Source organism: Trichechus manatus, unplaced genomic scaffold (assembly GCF_000243295.1).
Source record: "Trichechus manatus latirostris isolate Lorelei unplaced genomic scaffold, TriManLat1.0 scaffold00008, whole genome shotgun sequence".
In the NCBI taxonomy this organism is placed as follows: domain Eukaryota; kingdom Metazoa; phylum Chordata; class Mammalia; order Sirenia; family Trichechidae; genus Trichechus; species Trichechus manatus.
Genome location: NW_004443944.1, coordinates 17,793,732 through 17,812,881, shown reverse-complemented (window position 1 = coordinate 17,812,881; position 19,150 = coordinate 17,793,732). Strand labels below are relative to the sequence as shown.

The 19,150-nt window shown below is 51.6% G+C and overlaps 1 protein-coding gene across 1 annotated transcript in view; it reads right to left on the bottom strand.

Annotated features, from left to right (window-relative positions):
• Positions 1–19,150, bottom strand: part of CDH22 (cadherin 22) — a 125,971-nt gene that overhangs the window by 32,669 nt on the left and 74,152 nt on the right. Inside the window, exons 5-7 of the mRNA XM_012558633.1 lie at positions 11,252–11,419; positions 6,438–6,631; positions 2,714–2,967 (exon numbers count right to left, since the gene is read on the bottom strand). Of these exons, the coding sequence (XP_012414087.1) occupies positions 2,714–2,967; positions 6,438–6,631; positions 11,252–11,419 (616 nt within the window). The remainder of the gene's footprint in view (positions 1–2,713; positions 2,968–6,437; positions 6,632–11,251; positions 11,420–19,150) is intronic.

Sequence of the window (19,150 nt, the reverse complement as noted above, 5' to 3'; positions counted from 1 at the left end):
GGCCAGACACCACGGGGGTGTTTAAAGACTGGAGAGACAGCTGGGGTGGGAGGGAGATGGAGGCGCTCAGAGGCAGTGGCAGGATGGTTTTGACAGTGAGAGGGTGCAGGCAGCAAGGCGCTCTGGGCTTCTGCACAGAGTCTGAGCTCCTCAGCCTGTCCTTGAGGACCTCCCCTTTCCCGCCCCATCTCTCTCAGTCTGCTGTAGACATCACTGTCCACTCTGCTCCCAGGCACACCCACCACTCCTCTGCCTGCGTATGTCTGCACAGGTTGCATCTCTGCCCTTCCCCTCGTGTTTCCACCTGACCAGACCCAGATACCCAGCTCGGTTCAATTCCCACCGCTTCCAGGAAGTCTTCCCAGACCCCTGGGGCTACTTCCCACCCTGAGAGCCCATGGTCACGTTAGCAGGATGACATCTTTGTGTCTCCTCACACAGGATTGCCATGTAAGGTTGCACACGCTGTGCACCACACAACTCCAGGAACCGTTCCCACAGATGACGATGGGAATGTTACCTTCTGGAACTGTGCAATGCGGAGGTCCTCAGGTTAACCTCCCCGCTTCCCCAGGCCCAGCACAGAGCCAGGCACATAGTCAGCTAAGGAACCACTCGGTGACTGACTACGCGCAGGGCTTTGAGAGGGGAAGTCGGGAGCCCCAGAGCCTCTTCCATCCATCCAGCACTGGCCGCTGCCCCGACCTCCTCCGTTGAGTCAGCTGTAACTCTCCTTCCTTCACCTCTCTGCCCTCTTTCCTTCTCCCATCTGGGCCACCGTCAGGGACTCGCTCCCTCCCTGACCCCTGCAGCCCCCAGACCTTTCCAGGGACACCAACAGTGTGGGCAGTGCCCCTCCCCCTACTCCCCTGTCTCCACTCCTGCTCTGTCTCTCGCTCGGTCTGTGTCTTTCTGTCCCTTTCGGGCTTTCTCTCCAAGCCTCCTCTCTCTGTTTCTACATTGCCAGCGAGGTGTCTCTGTCTCTTTTGGTTTCTCTCGTCTCGCTTCCTCCAGCTGTCCCCTCTCCAGTCTCTCCGTCTCATTGTGGGCCTCTCTGCATCTCCCTGAGTCTGCTTCTCTGTCTCTTTTCTCAGTCTTCCTCTCCTACATTTCATTCACTTGCCACATATTGAGTGAGTGTCCACAGACTGCCTGGCACTGGGCTGGGCCCAAGGATGCAGCTGTGAATAAACAGGTGCAAATCCCTGCCCTCGCGGAGCTTACATTTTAGTGGAAGAGACAGACAATGTAATCAGAAAAATCGGTAGCATGTTAGATAGTGACCAGGCTGGTGAGGGAAAAGCAGAATGGGAAAGGGGGATACGAGGTGTTGGGGATGGGGGCGGGGTATGATTGGAATTTTAGAAAGAGTGGCCAGGAAAGGCCTCGCTGAGAAGATGAGGGTGGAGGACGTAAGGGGTGAAGATGGAGATACTGGGGAGAACATTCTAGGCAGAGGGCTCAGCTGTTGCAGAGGCCGTAAGGTGGAGGTGAGTGTGGTGCATCCATGGAGCAGGGAGGAGGAGGCCGGAGTGCCTGGAGCAGAGTGAAGGAGGAACAGCAGAGGTGAGGTGTGAGAGGCCTCACAGGGAGGCCTATCAAGTAGGGTCTGAGGCCATTGTGAGGGCTTGGTCATTTATTCTGAGAAAAACAGGCCCCTCTGGAGCATTTGGAGCAGAGCAGGGCCATGCTCTGACTGACACTGAGAAGCTGCAGTCTGGCTCCTGTGTCATTCTGCCTTAAAGGGGGGGTGAGGACAAGAAGCAGGGAAACCAGGAAGGAGACAACTGCCATAGTCCAGGCGAGAGAAAATGGCACCCTGGGCCAGGGTGGCAGCTGTGGAGGCGGAAAGAAGTGGTCAGATTTTAGGTATATTTTTAAGGTAGAGATGGCAGGATTTGCTAAGGGGTTGGAGGGAGGTGTGAGAGAAAGGACCCTGGGTGGTGCAAACAGTTAATGCACTCGGCTGCTAACTGAAAGGTTGGTGGTTCAGGTCCACCCAGAGGCGCCTAGGAAGAAAGGCCTGGCCATCAACTTCCAAAAAACTAGCCACTGGAAACCCTGTGGTGCGCAGTTCTACCCTGACACCCACAAGGTCGTCATGAGTTAGGTTGCCATGAGTCAGAGTTGACTCCACAGAAGCTGGTGGTGATGGTGGTGGGAGAGAAACAGATGTCTCCAGCAGTTCTGACCTGAGCAACTGTTAGGATGGCGCTGTCATCAGGGAGACGGGGATGACTGAAGGAGAAATAGTGGTTTGTTTGCTTTTTTTGGTGGAAAGACCAGGGGCTCAGTTCTGAGCATGTTAGTTTGAGGTATCTAGGGGATTTCACATGGGGATGTGGGGGGGAGGCAGGGCTGGGAACATGACTTAGGGAGCCGTGGGCAGGGGGATGGGACGGGCTCAGAGCATCGAGGGAGGGAGTGCAGATGGAGAGAGGGGGATGGAGGGGGCTGAGCCAGTTCACGCTGCTGGGTTGTCAGTCACCTGCTTCTCTCTCCTCCTGAGTCTCTCCTCTCTTGCTGGGACTGTTCTCACCACGTTTCCTTGGTCTCTTTGTCTCTCCATCTCTGCGTGCCCATCTCTGTGTCTCTCCCCAGCTCCAGCACCCCCTCCCGCCCGCAGCCCCCCTCCCCCTCCGCCCTGCAGTCAGTCTGCGGGCGATTGGCGGGATAGCAGGCAGCAGGCGTCGGCCCCGGGCAGGGGTCTCACCGGACGGGCCGGTTGGCGGCGTCGGGGTCCCGCGCAGTCACCACGCCGACCAGGGAGCCCACCTGCGCGTCTTCCTGCACCTCCAGGAGGCCGGAGGGCGGCTGGAACTCGGGGGGCTCGTCCACGTCGGTCACGGCCACGCGCACGATCGCCTGGTCGCGGAACGTGCCCAGGTCGGCGAAGCGGGGGTCCACGAACTTGTTGAGGGCTTCCAGGACCACAGTGTGCACCGACTGGGACTCGAAGTCCAGGCGCTGGGGGGCGGGGGACAGAGGCCGGTAAGTGGGCTGGGGTCTGCTCCGACAGTGGCCGCCGCCCGCAGATCCCAAGCCCCTCTTGCTCTCTGAGTCAGGGAGGTGGCCCCAGAGGGCAAGAATGGCCCAAGGCCACAGTGACCCAGCAGTGGTGCCCAGAGTGTCTGAGCTGCACCACGGAACTGGCTGTCAGAGACCAAAACCAACCCTCTGGGATTACAGGTGGGGAAACTGAGGCCTTGAGGGGAGAGAGTCTTGCCTAGGGACACGCAGCCAGTCAGGGCTAGAAGGGTCCTGAACTGAACCCAGACTTCCCACCCCCCAGCACGGTATGTTGGGGCATTTCATTAATTTATTTAACAAACACTTATACAAAGCACTATGTGCCAGCACTTTATGAACTCACGTAATTTTACAACAACCCTAAGAGGCTTATACTCTTACCTTTCCCACGTTACAGATGAGGAAATTGAGGCCCAGAGAAGCTCAGTAACTCGCCCAACACCATTTAGCAGTTAGACACTAGCAAAGGCAGGATCTGAATCCAGGCAGTGTGACTCCAGACTCCCCACTCTTAACCCCACGAAAGGAAAGGGCACTGAATCTGATGTCACACCAACCTGGGTTCAAAGCCTGGCTTTGCCACTGACTAGCTGTGTGAGCAGGGCAACCTATTTAGTCTCTCTGGGACTCAGCTGGGAGGATTAAATGAGACAGACATCCCCCAGTACATGTTGCTGTTAGGTGCCATTGATCCTGACTCATAGCCACCCTGTCTGTCAGAGTAGAACTGCCCCAGAGGGTTTCCTAGGCTGCAATCTTTACGGGAGCAGATGGCCAGGTCTCTTCTCCCGTGGAGCCACTGGGTGGGTTTGAACTACCAACCTTTGGGTTAGCAGCCGAGTGCTTAATTAACCATTGCGCCACCAGGGCTCTTTCCCCGGTACATAGGAGGGAGCAGTTAATGTGAGTTGAGCTTGAATTGGCCAGACAGCATTTAGAGGTTTCTGCTGAGATCTGACTACTCCCAGGCAGGGGCTGTGCTTCTCACCATGCCTGCTAATGCGTGACCCTCTGATGAATTAGCTCCATGTCTGTGTGCTGGCTCTGGCCTTCTAAAGACAATGTCTTACTGCCAAGAGAAATACTGATGGTGGAACTGCAGGCACCCGATTGCATGCTGGAGGAGCTATCTGAGTGACAACAGTGACCTTCCTAGACACCCACGAGTGGATGCCTGCCCTGTGTGTAGGGACCCTCCCTTTCTCCCAGACATCCCCACACCCCAGTCCCCATGTCCCAGCCAGCCCCTGGCAGCAGCTGCCTCTGCCCTCCATCCTGTTGCCTGGGCAATCAGGATGCAGGCAGGCAGTGGCCTGGCCTGGGAGTGAGCGATGGGTTCTGGAGCCAGATCATCAATCAGGCGGGGGCTCTGCTCCCGAGCAGCACTGCCTCCATAGAGACACCTCAGGCGCCACTGCTGGAGCAGGAGGAGGGACCCGGGGTGGGGCGGGGGGTGCCACCGCAGGGGATGAGAGCAACGCAGCGCTGGAGTCTCCAGGCTGGGGTTGGGGTCTGGCTCTACTGTTCTGCAATGCTGGGCCTCTCTGGGCCTCCAATTCCCCATCTGTGAAATGGGCTCATCTTACAGTGAGGACAAATGGAGATCCAAAGACTGAAAACTGCATAGTGCTTTAGAGGGTGGATTCTGGAGCCAGACTTCCTGGGTCCATATCCCTGCTCTGCTCTGCTGGATGCATGACTGTGGGCAAGTTACTCCTCGGGGCCTCAGTTTCTCACCTGTAAAATGGACAATAATAGCACCTTAGAGGGTTGTTGCAGGGACAGAATGAATTCATACGTGGAAAGCAGGTGAAAGGTGCCTGGCATGTGGCAAGCACTTTAAAGGTATTAGCTATTTCAGTAACACATGAGAAGGCCGGAACCTGTGTAAGGGGGAAACCTGTCAGAGAAGGAAAACGCAAATATTTTCTGCTAAAATGAGCCATAGAAAAGTGGTAAAACTGTACCCTGTCAAAGGTGGAAAACCTGTGAGACCCAGAAAAGCAAGGCAGTTGTGTCGAGTTCTGGCTGTCACAGGTTTCCGTCTTACCCTCTGGGAAGTAGCCGAGGAACTTTGAGCGATCCCTGTCCTCAAACCCTAAGTGCCAGGTAGAGGTGTGTCATTAAGTGCCTGCTGGGTATACAAAGGGCCGTCCCCGAGCCAAGGGCAGACATTTCTGTGGGTCCCGAAAGGCAGAGCCCAGGCTGAGAGGAGCAGATTTAGGGAGATGGGTTCTTACTGAGAGGGAGGAGAAGAGCTGGACAATGTCAGGGAGTGAGCACCCCACCCCTGGAGGTATGCAAACATTTTATGGGCCAGTGCAGGGGGATTTAAACCTCCCATGGGACAGTGGAGTTGGAGTGAATAGTCTTAAAGGCCCGTGCAGCCCTGAGTTCTAAGCCCATGACCGAGTCGTGGAAGACGGGAATTTTACTTCTTTATCTGGCCTCCATCCACTCTCCCTAAGGATGCCTGAGTTTGCACGTTTAGATTCTGGTTCCTGAGCCAGTCACTGGGTGAGGAAGGCTGTTAGACTCAGGAAGGAAAGAACTTTGGAGTCACCAGACCTGGGTTCAAATCCTGACTCTGCCCCTTACAGGTGGGATCTTAGGCAAGCCCTTTTACTTTCTGAACCTCTGTTTGCTCATTTGTAAGAATGGGGATAATGACATTTCCCCCAGTGGGAGGCATGAGGATTAAAGGAAATAAGAAGTGTGAAGGGCCTGGCCCAGAGTTGAAGGAGCATATCACTATCTTTAAGAGCATGAACACAGAATCCAGACTCTCTGGAGCCATTGAGGCTGGATAAGTCCCTGAAACTACTGCCCCGAGATCATCTTTAACCCTGAAACCATAAACCAAAAGTACCTCCTGAAGCCTCCTTTAAATCAAACAACAGCCTTAACTGTAAACTCTTCTAAGGAACTTACTATATGGGATCAAACTGTTAACAGCAACCTGAAAAGTTAGATAGGAAGCTTAGGGGGAAGTGAGTCTGTGTCAACAGGGTAGGAACAAATCAGAAAAGGAGAGTGACAATTGTTGCACAATTTAAAGAATGTAATCAGTATCACTGTATGATACATGTAGAAATTATTGGTGTTATGTTTTGCTATGTATATTCTCAACAACAATTAAAAAAAAAAAAAAAGGAGCACAAATGCAAACCTGGATTGCATCCTAGCTCTGCCAACTAGCTGTGCAACATTGGAGAAGTCACTTAACCTCTCCGTGCCTCATTTGTAAATTGGGAAAGATACCATCGGTGTTTTCCTAGGTTAGTCCTGGGTGGGGGAAAACCTAAAGCCGGAGGTGGAGTGGGGTGGAGGGATTTGGCTGCTCAGAGGCCTCCCTAAGGCCTCGGCCCCTGGGCCCTGCCTCCCCCATCCCTCCTGGGGCAGCGCACCTTCTGCACTAAGATGATGGCCTCCTGAGTGTCGCTGTCCGTGGTGACCTTGAACACATCTCCGCCGCTGCCACTCTCCTCCTTGAGGTGGTAAGTCATGTCTGTGTTCTCGCCCACGTCTGAGTCCTCAGCCTTCACTCGCCCCACGGCTGTGCCAATGGGGGCCGACTCCTTGATGTTGAACAGGTACATCTCTGAGGGGGACACGGCCATGAGCAGTGTGGGGGTAGACCCTACCCTGGCCTCTACAAGCTCGCGGGAAAGGAAGAGGGGGTCCAGATGGGCCTCCAGGGAGGGGCAGTGTTTCCAAGGGGCTCCCAGCTTGGCCATCATGGGGACAGGGGAAGGTGTGTTCCCTGCAGAAATGTGGGAGGTGGTGCAAAGGGGAAGACCCTATTCTGCTGTTGTTGTTAGGTGCTGCTGAGTCCGTTTCGACTCATGGAGCCCTCATGTGGCAGAGGAGAACTGCCCCATAGGGTTTTCTATGCTGTAATCTTTACAGAAGCAGATCGCCAGGGCTTTCTCCTGTGGAGCTGCTAGGTGGCTTCCAACCACCAACCTTTTGGTTAGCAGCTGAGCACTTAACCATTTCTCCACCAGGGCTCCTAGTGGGGTCCAATTCTAATCCCGAGTTTATTTGCTGATTGACTTGGGAAAGTCCCTGTAATTCTTTGGGCCTCAGTTTTCCCATCTGCCCAATGACGGGGATAGAATAGCACTGTGGTAAATAAGTCAAGGCTCTGAAATCCGTCCTAGCTCTGTAATCCTGAGCCTCGGTTTCCTCATCTATATAATGGGAAAAATAATAGTACCTTTCTTAAAACAGAGTAGACATAATATTAAAACAACCGGATTATATTACTTATTAATTGCATTGTTTGTTTACATTATTGGTTTCATTTTCAATAGACAGCATTATATTAAATTAGAATAACTGGGAAGAATAATAGTACCTTTCTAGCAGTATTGCTGTTATGACAATGAACTTAGATGATGATATATGTAAAATGCTTAGTGCAGTGCCTAGCACATGCTTGAAAAGTGGAACAAACTGTATTAAAATGGTGGTGCTTCCTACTGATTTTGCTGTTGATTTTTTTTTAACAAGCTGTTGATGTTAATGGCATTTATTCCTCCACTGCAGCAGATTTATTGAGCACCTGTGATGTCCCAGGCGCAGTTCTAGGCATTGGGTTACAGCAACAAACACAAGACAAAACTTCCAGCTTTCACAGTGCTCTCCTTTTAATGGCAGGAGACAGACGCTAACAATCACATCAGTAAACCATACAGTATGTCAAACGCTGATGGGTACTTAGGAGAAAAATAAAGCAGGAAAGGGGGATAGGGAGTGCTGATGGGGGCTTGTGGGGTGATCAAGAAAGCCTCGCTGAGGAGATGGCATTTTTACAAAGGCCTGAGGGAGGTGAGGGAGTGAGTCAAGCAGAGATCTGGGAAAGAGCACTCCAGACAGAGGGGACAGCAGGTGCAAAGGCCCTGGGGTGGGTGCAATGCATGTTTGAAGAATGGCAAGATGACCATGGTGACTGTAGGCGAGAAGCATAGGGGAAACCAGAAGGATGAGGTCACATGGGATGCAAACAATTCTCCTCCAAGAGAGGTGAGGATGAATTAGATGGGCCAGCCCAGGGGAAGCAGGGGTTGTGGGGAGGGAGATGTGGCTTTTGGAGACATGCCCCTTATGTGGAGTGACAGCCTCCATTTCATTAGCACACAGCAGCCAGAGGGCTCTTTCTGCAACACAACTGACCATGTCACTCCCTTGCGTAAATCCCTTCTGTAGCTCCCTGTCGCCTTCGGGATGAAGTCAGGCAACCTCTACAAGATGCCTGCTGCCTGGCCCCTTCTGTCTTCTCCAGCCTCATCCTCCTCCATCCCCAACTCTAACTTCAGCCTGGCTGAAGTTCTTGTAATTCCTCAAATGTGACTTGCTCTCTGTCACCTCCAGGCACTCCCTCTCCCCGTTCTCTTCTTTGCCATTGCCTCCCCAATTCCCACTCTGCCTTCTAGTCTCGATGAATGTTACTTCCTCTTGGGAACCTTCCCAGACTTCCAGGCTCAGCTCCTGTGCTCCTATGGCCCCCAAGCGTTCCCTGCTATAGGGATTACTGCATTTTACTATCATTTTCTGTTTATTCTCTCTCTCCTGGGTATCAGTGCCTGGAAGGCAGGGACTGCATCTCTTATTCATCAGGCATCCTCAGTGCCTGGCAGAATACCAGACTGTCGCTTAAATGAAATGTGTGAGTGACTTGTGAGTGAATGAATGAAAACCAAGATAAGTTACCTGTATACACTCACCAGATTAACACAAATTAAACAGTCTGACAATACCAAGTGTTGGCGAGGATGTGGTGCAGTGGATGCTCACATTTCTTCAGGGTGGAGAAAGAGTTTGGCTTTACTTAGAAAAACTGAAGGCGAGTATGTCCCAGGGCCCAGCAATTCCACTCATCTGTATATACTAGAGAAATACGTGCAAATAGGCACCAGGAGACATCTACAAAAATGTCCAAAGCAGTATCCTTCATAATAGCCCCAAACTGGAAACAACCCCAATGTCCACCAATAGTGGTTTGCACAGTTGACACCACATGTGTGTCAGAGCAGAACTGCTCCATAGGGTTTTCACTGGTTGATCTTTTGGAAGTAGATCACCGGGCCTGTCTTCCAAGGTGCCACTGAGTGGTTTTGCTAGTAGTCGAGTGCTTAACCTTGGGGCCACCTAGGGACTCCTCCCGTCAAGAGTAGCATAGATGAATTGTGGTCTGTCCATACAATGGAATACTATACAACAACGATAATGAACAAATTATAGCTACAAGCAACAACATAGATGGACTTCATTAACATAATTTGAGAGCCAAAATAGCAAGAAACAAAATACTTTATACTGTATGCTCCCACTTACATAAGATTCAAAAGCAGGCAAAATTAAACTACAATGTTTGGTGATACATACCTAGGTGAACAGACCCTAAAGGAAAGCAAGTGAATGATTATCACAAAAGCAGATGGTGGAGGAGGAGGATGGAGGAGAAGTTATGACCAGGAAAAGGCATGTGGGGCCTTCTGGGGTCCTGGCTTGGTGCTTAATGGGGTGTTTGATCTATAATTATTTGTTAAAATGGACATTTATATTTCATGCCCTTCTATTTGTGTGCCGGGTGGCACAAATGATTAAGCACTGGGCTACTAACCGAAAGGTTGGCAGTTTGAACCCACCCAGAGGTGCCTCAGAAGAAAGGCCTGGCCATCGGCTTCCAAAAGGTCCCAGTCATGAAAACCCTACGGCTCACGGTTCTACTCTGCACACATGGGGTCGTCATGAGCAGGAATTGACTCGATGGCAACTGGCTTGACTGTTTTATTTCTGTGCTATATTTCACAATATAAAAAACTCCACCAAACTGGTTACCATCAAGCCGACTCCAACTCATAGCGACACTGAAGGACAGAGTGGAACTGCCCCATCGGGTTTCCAGAAGTGCCTGGTGGATTTGAACGGCCAACCTTTTGCTTAGCAGCCGTAGCTCTTAACCACTGTGCCACCAGGGTTTCTCATTTCACAGTATAGAAATATTTTTAAAAGAGAAAGAAATGAATGAATGAATAAACAATTGTCTTCCTGGGGCCCTGGCCTCCTCCTCTCTGCTCTGCCCACCCCTTCCAGCTCAGAGCTGGCACTGAATCTGGCACAATGGGCAGGAGACTGGGTTCCCTCACTTCTCTGCATGGTGCTTTGGAGCTCCCTATCAGTGGGTGGGGGCTGGGCTGGGGGAGCGGGCAGTGGCCAGCTCTGTGCGGGCTCCCTGATGATGTGGCATTGGCGGCGGTTCTGCCCACCCCATTCTGTCAGGGCTGAGGCACTAGGCCGCGATGCTGTGCACGCTCAGCTCAAGGACTGGATTCCCTTATCTCGCGGGGGTCAGTCCCCTGTGGCGGGGCCTAATGTGAGAGCAGCAGACCTCGGGTAATGACTCGCCCGATAGGTATCAGCCCAGCTCCCCGCGGCATTCAGTCTCTGCCAGCTCCAGCGGCTTCCCTGGTGGCTCTCAACGCTGGCCGGTCCTCAGCCTGGGACAAAGGGGCAGGCTGGGCCGACTGGGGTAGCGGGCCAGGTCAGAGAACCCCACCCCCACTATGTGAGGAAAAGCAGAGGGTAGAAGGAGTCCCTAATTCAAGAGTACAGAATCCTACTTTCACAGCTCAGAGCAGGAGGGCAAAGCTGTCGTTCCCGACCTAGTGTCTCCACTCCCAAAAGTGGGTGTCCCTGTGCCTGGGGGTGGCTGCAGCCTCTGTCGTCATCCCGATGTGACCCCCTCACTTCCATCCACAAGCTTGGATCAGGAGCATGTGGCAGCTCACTGCGCAAGAAAGAGTGGGGGCGGTGCAAGGGGTGATGGGCAGACTGGTGGACAGGTGGAGCTCACTCTGTGCGGGAAGCGAAGTGAGGGGTGGGAAGGTATCTGCACTACTTGGATTATTGAAAATCAGCCACATTTTGGGCCTTCCTCTGCAAGAAGCATAATTGTGTGGGGGTGGGGGTGGGGGTGGTGGTGGTGGTAAAAGGTGATTTGGGTGGATAGACAGACAGATGGGAGCCTCTCTTTTGGCGGGAAGCCTAAAAGGAGGCTGGGAGGTCAGTGGGTGGCTTGGATGGATTAACAGATAGACACCTACAGTGGCCTGCCCCCATGGACACCCAATGAGGAGGAGTGCTGAGGGTCACCAGGTGGCCCAAATGGACAGACACACAGATGGTGGCCTCCCACCGGGAAGGCCTCACTCACTCTGCGGGAATCGGGGCGGGTTGTCGTTGACGTCAGTGACCACGATGGTGACAGTAGTGGAACCTGAGAGGCCGCCCAGCTGGCCCGCCATGTCCATGGCCTGGATCACCACCTCATAGCGCTCCTGGCTCTCTCGGTCAAGGTCAGGTACAGCTGTCCGGATCACACCTGTGGGTGAATGAAGTGAAGCCGAGGATGCTCCCACAAGCTCCAGCTAGTATGGAGACCCCTCCCATGAGGCTGAGGCAGGTTCAGATCTGGTGAGCTCTGGGTCAAGCTCAGGAGGGGAGTGGGTGATGCCAAAGACACTGATATGGTCACAAAGAATGTGCAGGGCTCGGCAGCCATCACACACTCACACACACACCCACACACATATGCTCTCACACATACACTTACATACTCATACACATGCTCACACAACCACACAATACACGTCTACACAAACAGACACATATACACTCCCATATTCAAACATACACGTACACTCACACACATATACTCTCACACATACATACACTCACATACACACTCTCACACAACCACACAATACACATCTACACACAGACACGTATACACTCCCATATTGAAACATACACATACACTCACACACATACACACACACACACTCTTGCACACCCACACCCACACACTCACACATACACTCACATACTCTTACATGCTCTCACACACACACACACACTTACACATATACTACCTATCCCCTACTCTCTCTCACACACACACACGAACCTGTCACTGTGTGACCCCTCCTGGGCCACCAATCTCACTCTCTGGGCCTCAGTTTCCTCATCTGAAGGTGAACCCTGATGCTATGCATGAACCTGGGCTGTGTCTGACTTGTCAGTGGCCCTCAGCCCAGAGCCGCAGCGTGGTGAGTGCCTGTCAGAGTGGACTGGACTCACCCACCACATCCATGTCCACTCACTGAAGCGTCATGCTCACCTGTACACGGCATATTTCACACACGTACTATAATCCATACACAGAAACACACACAAAGTCACACACACATGCACACTCATAGCTGCTATCACACACTCTTACTCACACACGCGCACCCCTCCACGATCAAAGCATCCCCGTCAGCCCCAGGGTCCCCAGCTGCCTCCCCCACCCCCTGGCCCCAGATTCCCTGTCCAGGAACCAGCTAATCTCTGAACAGACAACCCGCTAAACTGTTAACGGAAGCAGGGGTAGGGGCAAGAGTGGGGGTGCCTGCAAGATGAAGTCTGTGGTGGAGAAGGCTGGGCTTCTTGTCTCCCTGCTAGCAGAAGAGGCTGGGCTTGGGGGTGGGGGAGTTGATGAAGCATTCCGCGCCTCTCCTGCCACCGACTCCAACCTGTCGAGCACCAGGTGGTGGCAGGTGGTGCGCAGGGCCTGAGCGCCGGCTGGAGTCATGCACCAGCAGCCCCTTGATGTGTCTCATAAAACCCAAGCACTGACTCCGATGTCCCCAAACAGCTCACAGACTCCAATAAAGGCAATGGGACTGGAGGAAAAGCTGTGTGTGTGTGTTTGTGCGAATACTTCTGTGTGTAGCTGGGCTGGGCCTACAGGTGGCTCTGTTTTTAGGGGCTCACAGAGACACGGAATGGGTAGTCATATGTAATCAAAGGTTATTGGCCTTCTTCACGGCCCCTCAACAGCCCCCCTCCGTATCCCTCCTCTGCTCGGGCTGGTCTTTCCAGGGACAAGTGAGATAAATCCTAGGGCTGCTATTTTTCAGCCATGTGATCTTAAGCAAATCTCTTCGCCTTTCTGAACCTCAGTTTCCTTATCTGTAAAATGGGGACAACCATGATCCCTGCCTAAAGAACAGGGTTTCCCACCCTCAACACTATTGACATCTGGGGTGGGATAATTATTTCTCGGGGAGGAGAGGCTGTCCTGTGCATTGCGGGATGTTTAGCAGCATCCTTGGCCTCTACCCACTAGCTGCCCCAGTTGTGACAACGAGCAATGTCTCCAGACATCACCAAATGGCCCCTGGGGGTAAAACTGGTTGAGAACCACTGAGAGCCACTGGTGCAGGATTTCTCCTCAAGAGAATTGCATATAATAACAACAGTAACTAACATTTGTGTGTATTTACTCTGCCGGGCACTGTTCTAAGCATCTTAAGTGGATTGTCTCGGTTCATCCTCTCAACACCCCTATGAAGGAGGTGCTGTGATTACCCCCATTTTACAGATGAGGAGATGGAGGCACAGAGAAGCTGAGTACCTTGCCCAAGGTTGCACGTGTAGAAAGTAGTGCAGCAAGGATTCAAACAGGCATTCTGGTGCCAGAGCCCACGCTCTGAACTGTCTTGCTGTAAGAATGGCATCTTTGGACAATTGTCCAGGACAGCAAAAGTGAAAACAGTAAGGTCTCTTAAGGCTGAGTCTTGAAAGCTGCACGGCATTGCTTCTGCCACATTCTATTGGCCAAAGCAAGCCACAAGGCCAGCCCAGATTCAAGGGGTGGGGAAATAGACTCCACCTCTTGATGGGAGGAGTGGCAAACTCACACTGCAAGGAGGCTGTACACAGGGATGGAAGGAATTCATGGCATGTTTTGCCTTCTACTACGTACTGCTCCCCACTCCACCTCCTGATGCGGGGAGAAGCATCATGGAGGTTGTTGCACTCCTGGGAGTCTGGGATAAAAAGTCCCAAATCGGTCCATGAAGCTGTTCACAAAACCCCCTGGCTCTGCAAATTCTTTCATTCACTCATTCATTTATTAGACCCTCATTGAGGGCCAGGGCCAAAAGGAGGGAGTTTAGAGTCACATAGATGTGGTCTCAAGTCTTCTTTCCATCATTTACTTGCTATCAGATCTTCGGCAAGTTCTTGAGTCTCTGAGCCTCAGTGTCGTATTCTGTAAAATGGGCATACCTACTCAGTAGGGTTGCTGAGAGGACAAAATGAGACAAAACTTCCAGGAGAGGGTTTTGCATTTGGAGATACCTCACAGATACCCCTTCTTAAGTCCTGGGTTGGGCACCTCATAAATAAGGCGCCCATGGAAGCAGCAGTCAAATCAAACAACGTATTGCATTGGGCAAATCTGCTGCAAAAGACCTCTTTAAAGTGTTCAAAAGCAAAGATGTCACTTTGAGGACTAAGGGATCCCTGGCTCAAGCCATGGTATTTTCAATCGCCTCATCTGCATGCAAAAGCTGGAGAATGAATAAGGAAGACCAAAGAAGATTGATGCATTTGAATTATGGTGTTGGTGAAGAATATTGGCTATACCATGGCCTGCCAGAAGAATGGACAAATCTGTCTTGGAACAAGTACAACCAGAATGCTCCTTGGAAGCGAGGATGGCGAGACTTTGTCTCATGTACTTTGGACATGTTATCAGGAGGGACCAGTCCCTGGAGAAGGACATCATGCTTGGTAAAGTAGAGGTCAGTGAAAAAGAGGAAGACCCTCAATGAGACGGACTGACACAGTGGCTGCAAAATGGGCCCAAACATAGACTGTGAGGATGGCGCAGGACTGGGCAGTGTTTTGTTCTGTTGTGCATGGGGTCGCTATGAGTCGGAACCAACTCAATGGCACCTAACAATAACAACAACACCGATCCCCTTTCTCAAGTCCTGGGTTGGGTACCTCATAAATAAGTTCCATGAGGACAAAGACCCTTGCTGGTCTTGGCCATTGTCTCATCTATAGGACCTGGTACACAGCAAGTGCTCAATAAACATTTTGACTCACTGACTGACTCCCACAGCCCCACTGCCTCCCCTCTCAGCTTGGGTGTGGTTGTCTAGTTGTTTCTGGCTTCTCTGTTAGAACACAAGTTCTGAGAGGGCAGAGCCCAGGGCTAGTTCATCATCTTGACTCTAGGATCTGGCCCTTGGAAGGTTCTCAACAACTGTTAGTTCTGTTCCCTCTCGAGAAAGCTGACATCTCTGGCCCAGTTGGGAATTTTCATCGGAGATCTTGAAGTCTCGGAGAGAATCTTTCTATTTATGTGGGGTGGTGGTGGGCAGGGGCTGGTAATTATAATCCAACCATGGTTCCCTGCAGCCTGTCCTCACCCATCGCCCCCAGTTCCAGCTGTTGTCCTCGACGCCCCCGCTGCCCCCTCCAAAGGCGGCAGAAGGAGCCACGGGAGCCCGTGTGATGCCTCATTAGCCTGCAAATGCCATCCCTGTCGCCCCTGTGGGGGGCTTGCCAGCAGACCTGGCCTTTAAAACACACAAGTTAATTCCTCTGCTGGCACTGGGGTCTCGTGGCGCCCCACCTCCTCCTTCCCTCACACCTTCCTCTCAGGCCCCCTTTCCGGCTCTGCTCCCTGCTATCTGCACAGCGAGAACAGACTGTACCTCACAGTAGCTGCTAAATATAGACCCACATCAGCGGAATATTCCTGGCTGGGGAAATGGAGCTGGGGCTGGGAATGGCACCAGGGCGGCTCCTGTCGTGGGACTGTGGGTAGGGGGAGGAAAAATCTGGTCTTTTCTGGAAAATGTCTAGAAGAACCCTTTCAGACTGAGAAGGTTGAGGGATCCTTCTTTCTCCAGAGACTCCAAGAATGAGGACCCCACCTGGACGCCTGTACCTGCCTTGCTTGGTGCCCACCTCCTAGCCTCCTGGGAATGGTTCTTGGCCTCCCAGGCACTCCAGGCCTGCCACTTGCCACCCTCCTCCTCCCGACTCTCTGCAGTGGGAGATGCTCTTTCTTGGAACTTGGCTTCCCTCCTCACTCTCTCAGAGTCCAATCCGTCATCTGCTCATCCCTGCCACTTCCCAAAACTCAGTCCTGGTCCTTCGCTTACTTCTGTGTCCTCTCTCTTCCTCCCCCTGAAAGCTGAGCAACTCTAAGGTCCCCGCCTCCACCAGCTAAATGGATGAAGGCTTCATCATCTCCATTTACGTTTATGCACCAAGAATTGTGCCGCCCACTTTCCCCGCTTGCTGTTCCCTCAGCCTGCAGTGCTCTTACACCAGATATCTGCACGGCTCCCGCGCTCACTGCGTTCAGGTCTCTGTCCCCATGCCACCTCCCCAGAAAATGTGTCCTGGTTTCTTAATCTAAGTCTACCCCCTTACCCTGCTTGATGTTTCTTCCTTGCCCTAACCACCACTTGTCTTTATGTTATACGTTAATATGCTTATTTTCTGCAGCCTGTATTTGAATTAAAGCCTCATGAGGGTAGGGTCTTTGATCTGCCTACTGCTGCATCTCCAGGGCCCAGAGCAGAGCCAGGAACACAGTAAAACCGGTTGCCATTCAGTCGACTCCAACTCATGGCAACCCCATGTGTGTCAGAGTAGGACTGTGCTCCTTAGGGTTTTCAATGGCTGATTTTTCAGAAGTAGACCACCAGGCCTTTCTTCTAAGGTGCCTCTGGGTGGACTTGAACCTCCAACCTATTGGTTAGCAGCCAAGCGTGTTAACCGCTGGCACCACCCAGGGAATCCAAGCACATAGTAGGCACTCAATAAATACTTGTTGAATGGATGAATGAATTCTCCCATTGACTCCTTGCAACAATCATGTCAGGTGAGCACATGGGGAAACCAAAGCTTAAGGAGCCCTAACCGTTCTCAGAACTCTAAGGCCATATTTCAGACAGCCTGCTAGTTGTTCTAGGTATTCCTTTTTCCTTTTCTGTCATCACCTTAAAGCCAATATGGTTCAAATTGAATTCTCTAGCCCTGCACCAGATCCTGGGACACATTCGCTAATTCCTCTGCTCCTTAATCCACATTCCTCCTGTTTTTGTAGGTGGTGCCCCTTCCCCTACCAGTTCCCAAAGTTAGGAGCCCCCTGGATTCCTCTCGCAGTCATGCATACTCGCCGAGGCTCCAAGTTCTGGTGGTCTGCTCTCTGCAGGCTCTCACCATCATCCCCCAGTCTCCCTCCTCTGCACCTTAGCTACCCTTCGCTATCAGTCCTTTACCACCTCTGCCCTCCTCACTAGACGAGCAGGTGAGGAGTCGGGTGGACACCAAGAAGAAGCAGGCTTTTGGTTTTTGTCTTTTGGGGCCCCATGCTGGGTACCCCAGGCTCTGGGTCTCAGTGCCTCCAATTCCCGCCTCTGAGCCACGCTCTCCAGCAGCAGCAGCCCAAGGGATCTTGTTAAAATGAAAACCTGAGCATGTCACTTCCCTGCTTAAAAGCCATCAATGAACCCCAGTGTTGGTGAGGAGGAGGTGAGAGAGACACTCTCTCCCATGGCTGGCGGGAGTGTAATCTGGCCCATTTAGGCAATATCTATCAAGATTCCAAATGCACATGCTCTTTGACCCAGCTTTCCCACTTCCCGAAAATTATCCTGCAGACATGCTTACACAAGCGCAAAATGATGTATGTACGAGATTATTCATTATAGCATTGTTCATTGTAGCAAAGGATTGAAAACAGCATAAGTGTCCATCAACAGAGGACTGAAGAAATAAATTTTAGTGTATCCATAACAGCAGTTAAATAAAAGAATGAGGAAGCGCTTTAGGTACTGATATGGAATAATCTTCGGGATGTACCGTTAAGTGAAAAAGGCAAGCAGTGTGTATGGCATGTGCGTGTAGCTACTGTTCACATAAGAAAAATAAAACAAATACATGTACCTATTCTCTTGTACATGCACAGAATATCTTTGGAGAGACACGCAATTGGTTGCCTTAGGGACAGAGACTGGGTGGCTGGGGGACTGGATGGGGTAAAGAATTATCACTAAATGCCTTTTTGGACTCTTTGAATTTTGAACACTGAAATGTATTAGCTTTTAAAAATAACTTGATTTTTTCAAGCAAGTGAGTCCAGGATTTTATAGGATATGCATACCAAGTGGCTACCTTTGGGGCTTCATTTACTGGGAGTGGAGGATGGGAAGCACTTTCATTTTCTATTTTTTACATTTCTTCGTTTGAATGTTTTCCAAAATATATTACTTTTGCAAGGAAAGAGAGAGAGACAGGAGAAAAACGAACACAGAACAAAACAAACACACAAAACGCCCAAATCCATCCAGGCCCCGTCCCGTTGCCAGGAGAATGAAACACAAGCTCCTTAGCCTGGTTTACACTCCACACAGCCAGCCTCTTCCTTCACCTCCCAACACTCCAGCGTCCCCAAACCTGAGTTGCTTACAATTCCCCTCATGCCTCAGACTGTGTTCTTCCTCCCAGCCCTTGCCTGTGCCATGCCCTCTGCCTGGAATACCCTTCTCTGCAATCTCAGTCTGGCCAACACCGACAATTATCCTTTGGAGATCTGTTGCTACCACCTCCAAGAAGCCTGACATCCTAATCTCCCCTGTATATGCTTGTCCCCTGCCCCCACCGAACTGTGAGCCCCATGAAGCCATTTGCTAAACTGTCTGTGGAGTCTGGTGTCCCCTCTCCTGCCTTCACTCCTGCCCTGTTCCTCCTATATCAAGGGGACCATGAGACACCACCGCCCATGGAATCCACAGCCACTTCCAGTTGGGTGACCTCAACTGAGTCACTGCACATCTCTCTGAGCCTCAGCCTCTTCTTCTGTCTGTCCTCCCTGCCTCTCCCAAGACCCTGAGAAATGTAATCAAGTTCTAACCTCACAGGGAGCAAAGTGGTGGACGGTGGGTGGGGGTGCTGCTCCACTGTTTGGTGGTGTTGGGGAAGGGGACGAGAAAGAAGTCACCCATCCATAAGTCTCTGTCTCTCCTCAAATGACGTTTTGCCAGATCCTTAACAACTGTCGTGTGAACAGAGCTTTCAAAGTTGCTGAAAAGGTGCCCTTCAGGTTGAATGGACATGGGGACTCGGGTGGAAAGGAGGAGTGTGCTGTCGCAGTAGGGGGTGAGCAATTAGGGTCACATAACAATGTATGTATAAATTTTTGTATGGGAGACTAACTTGAAATGTAAACTTCATTTAAACTACAACAATTAAA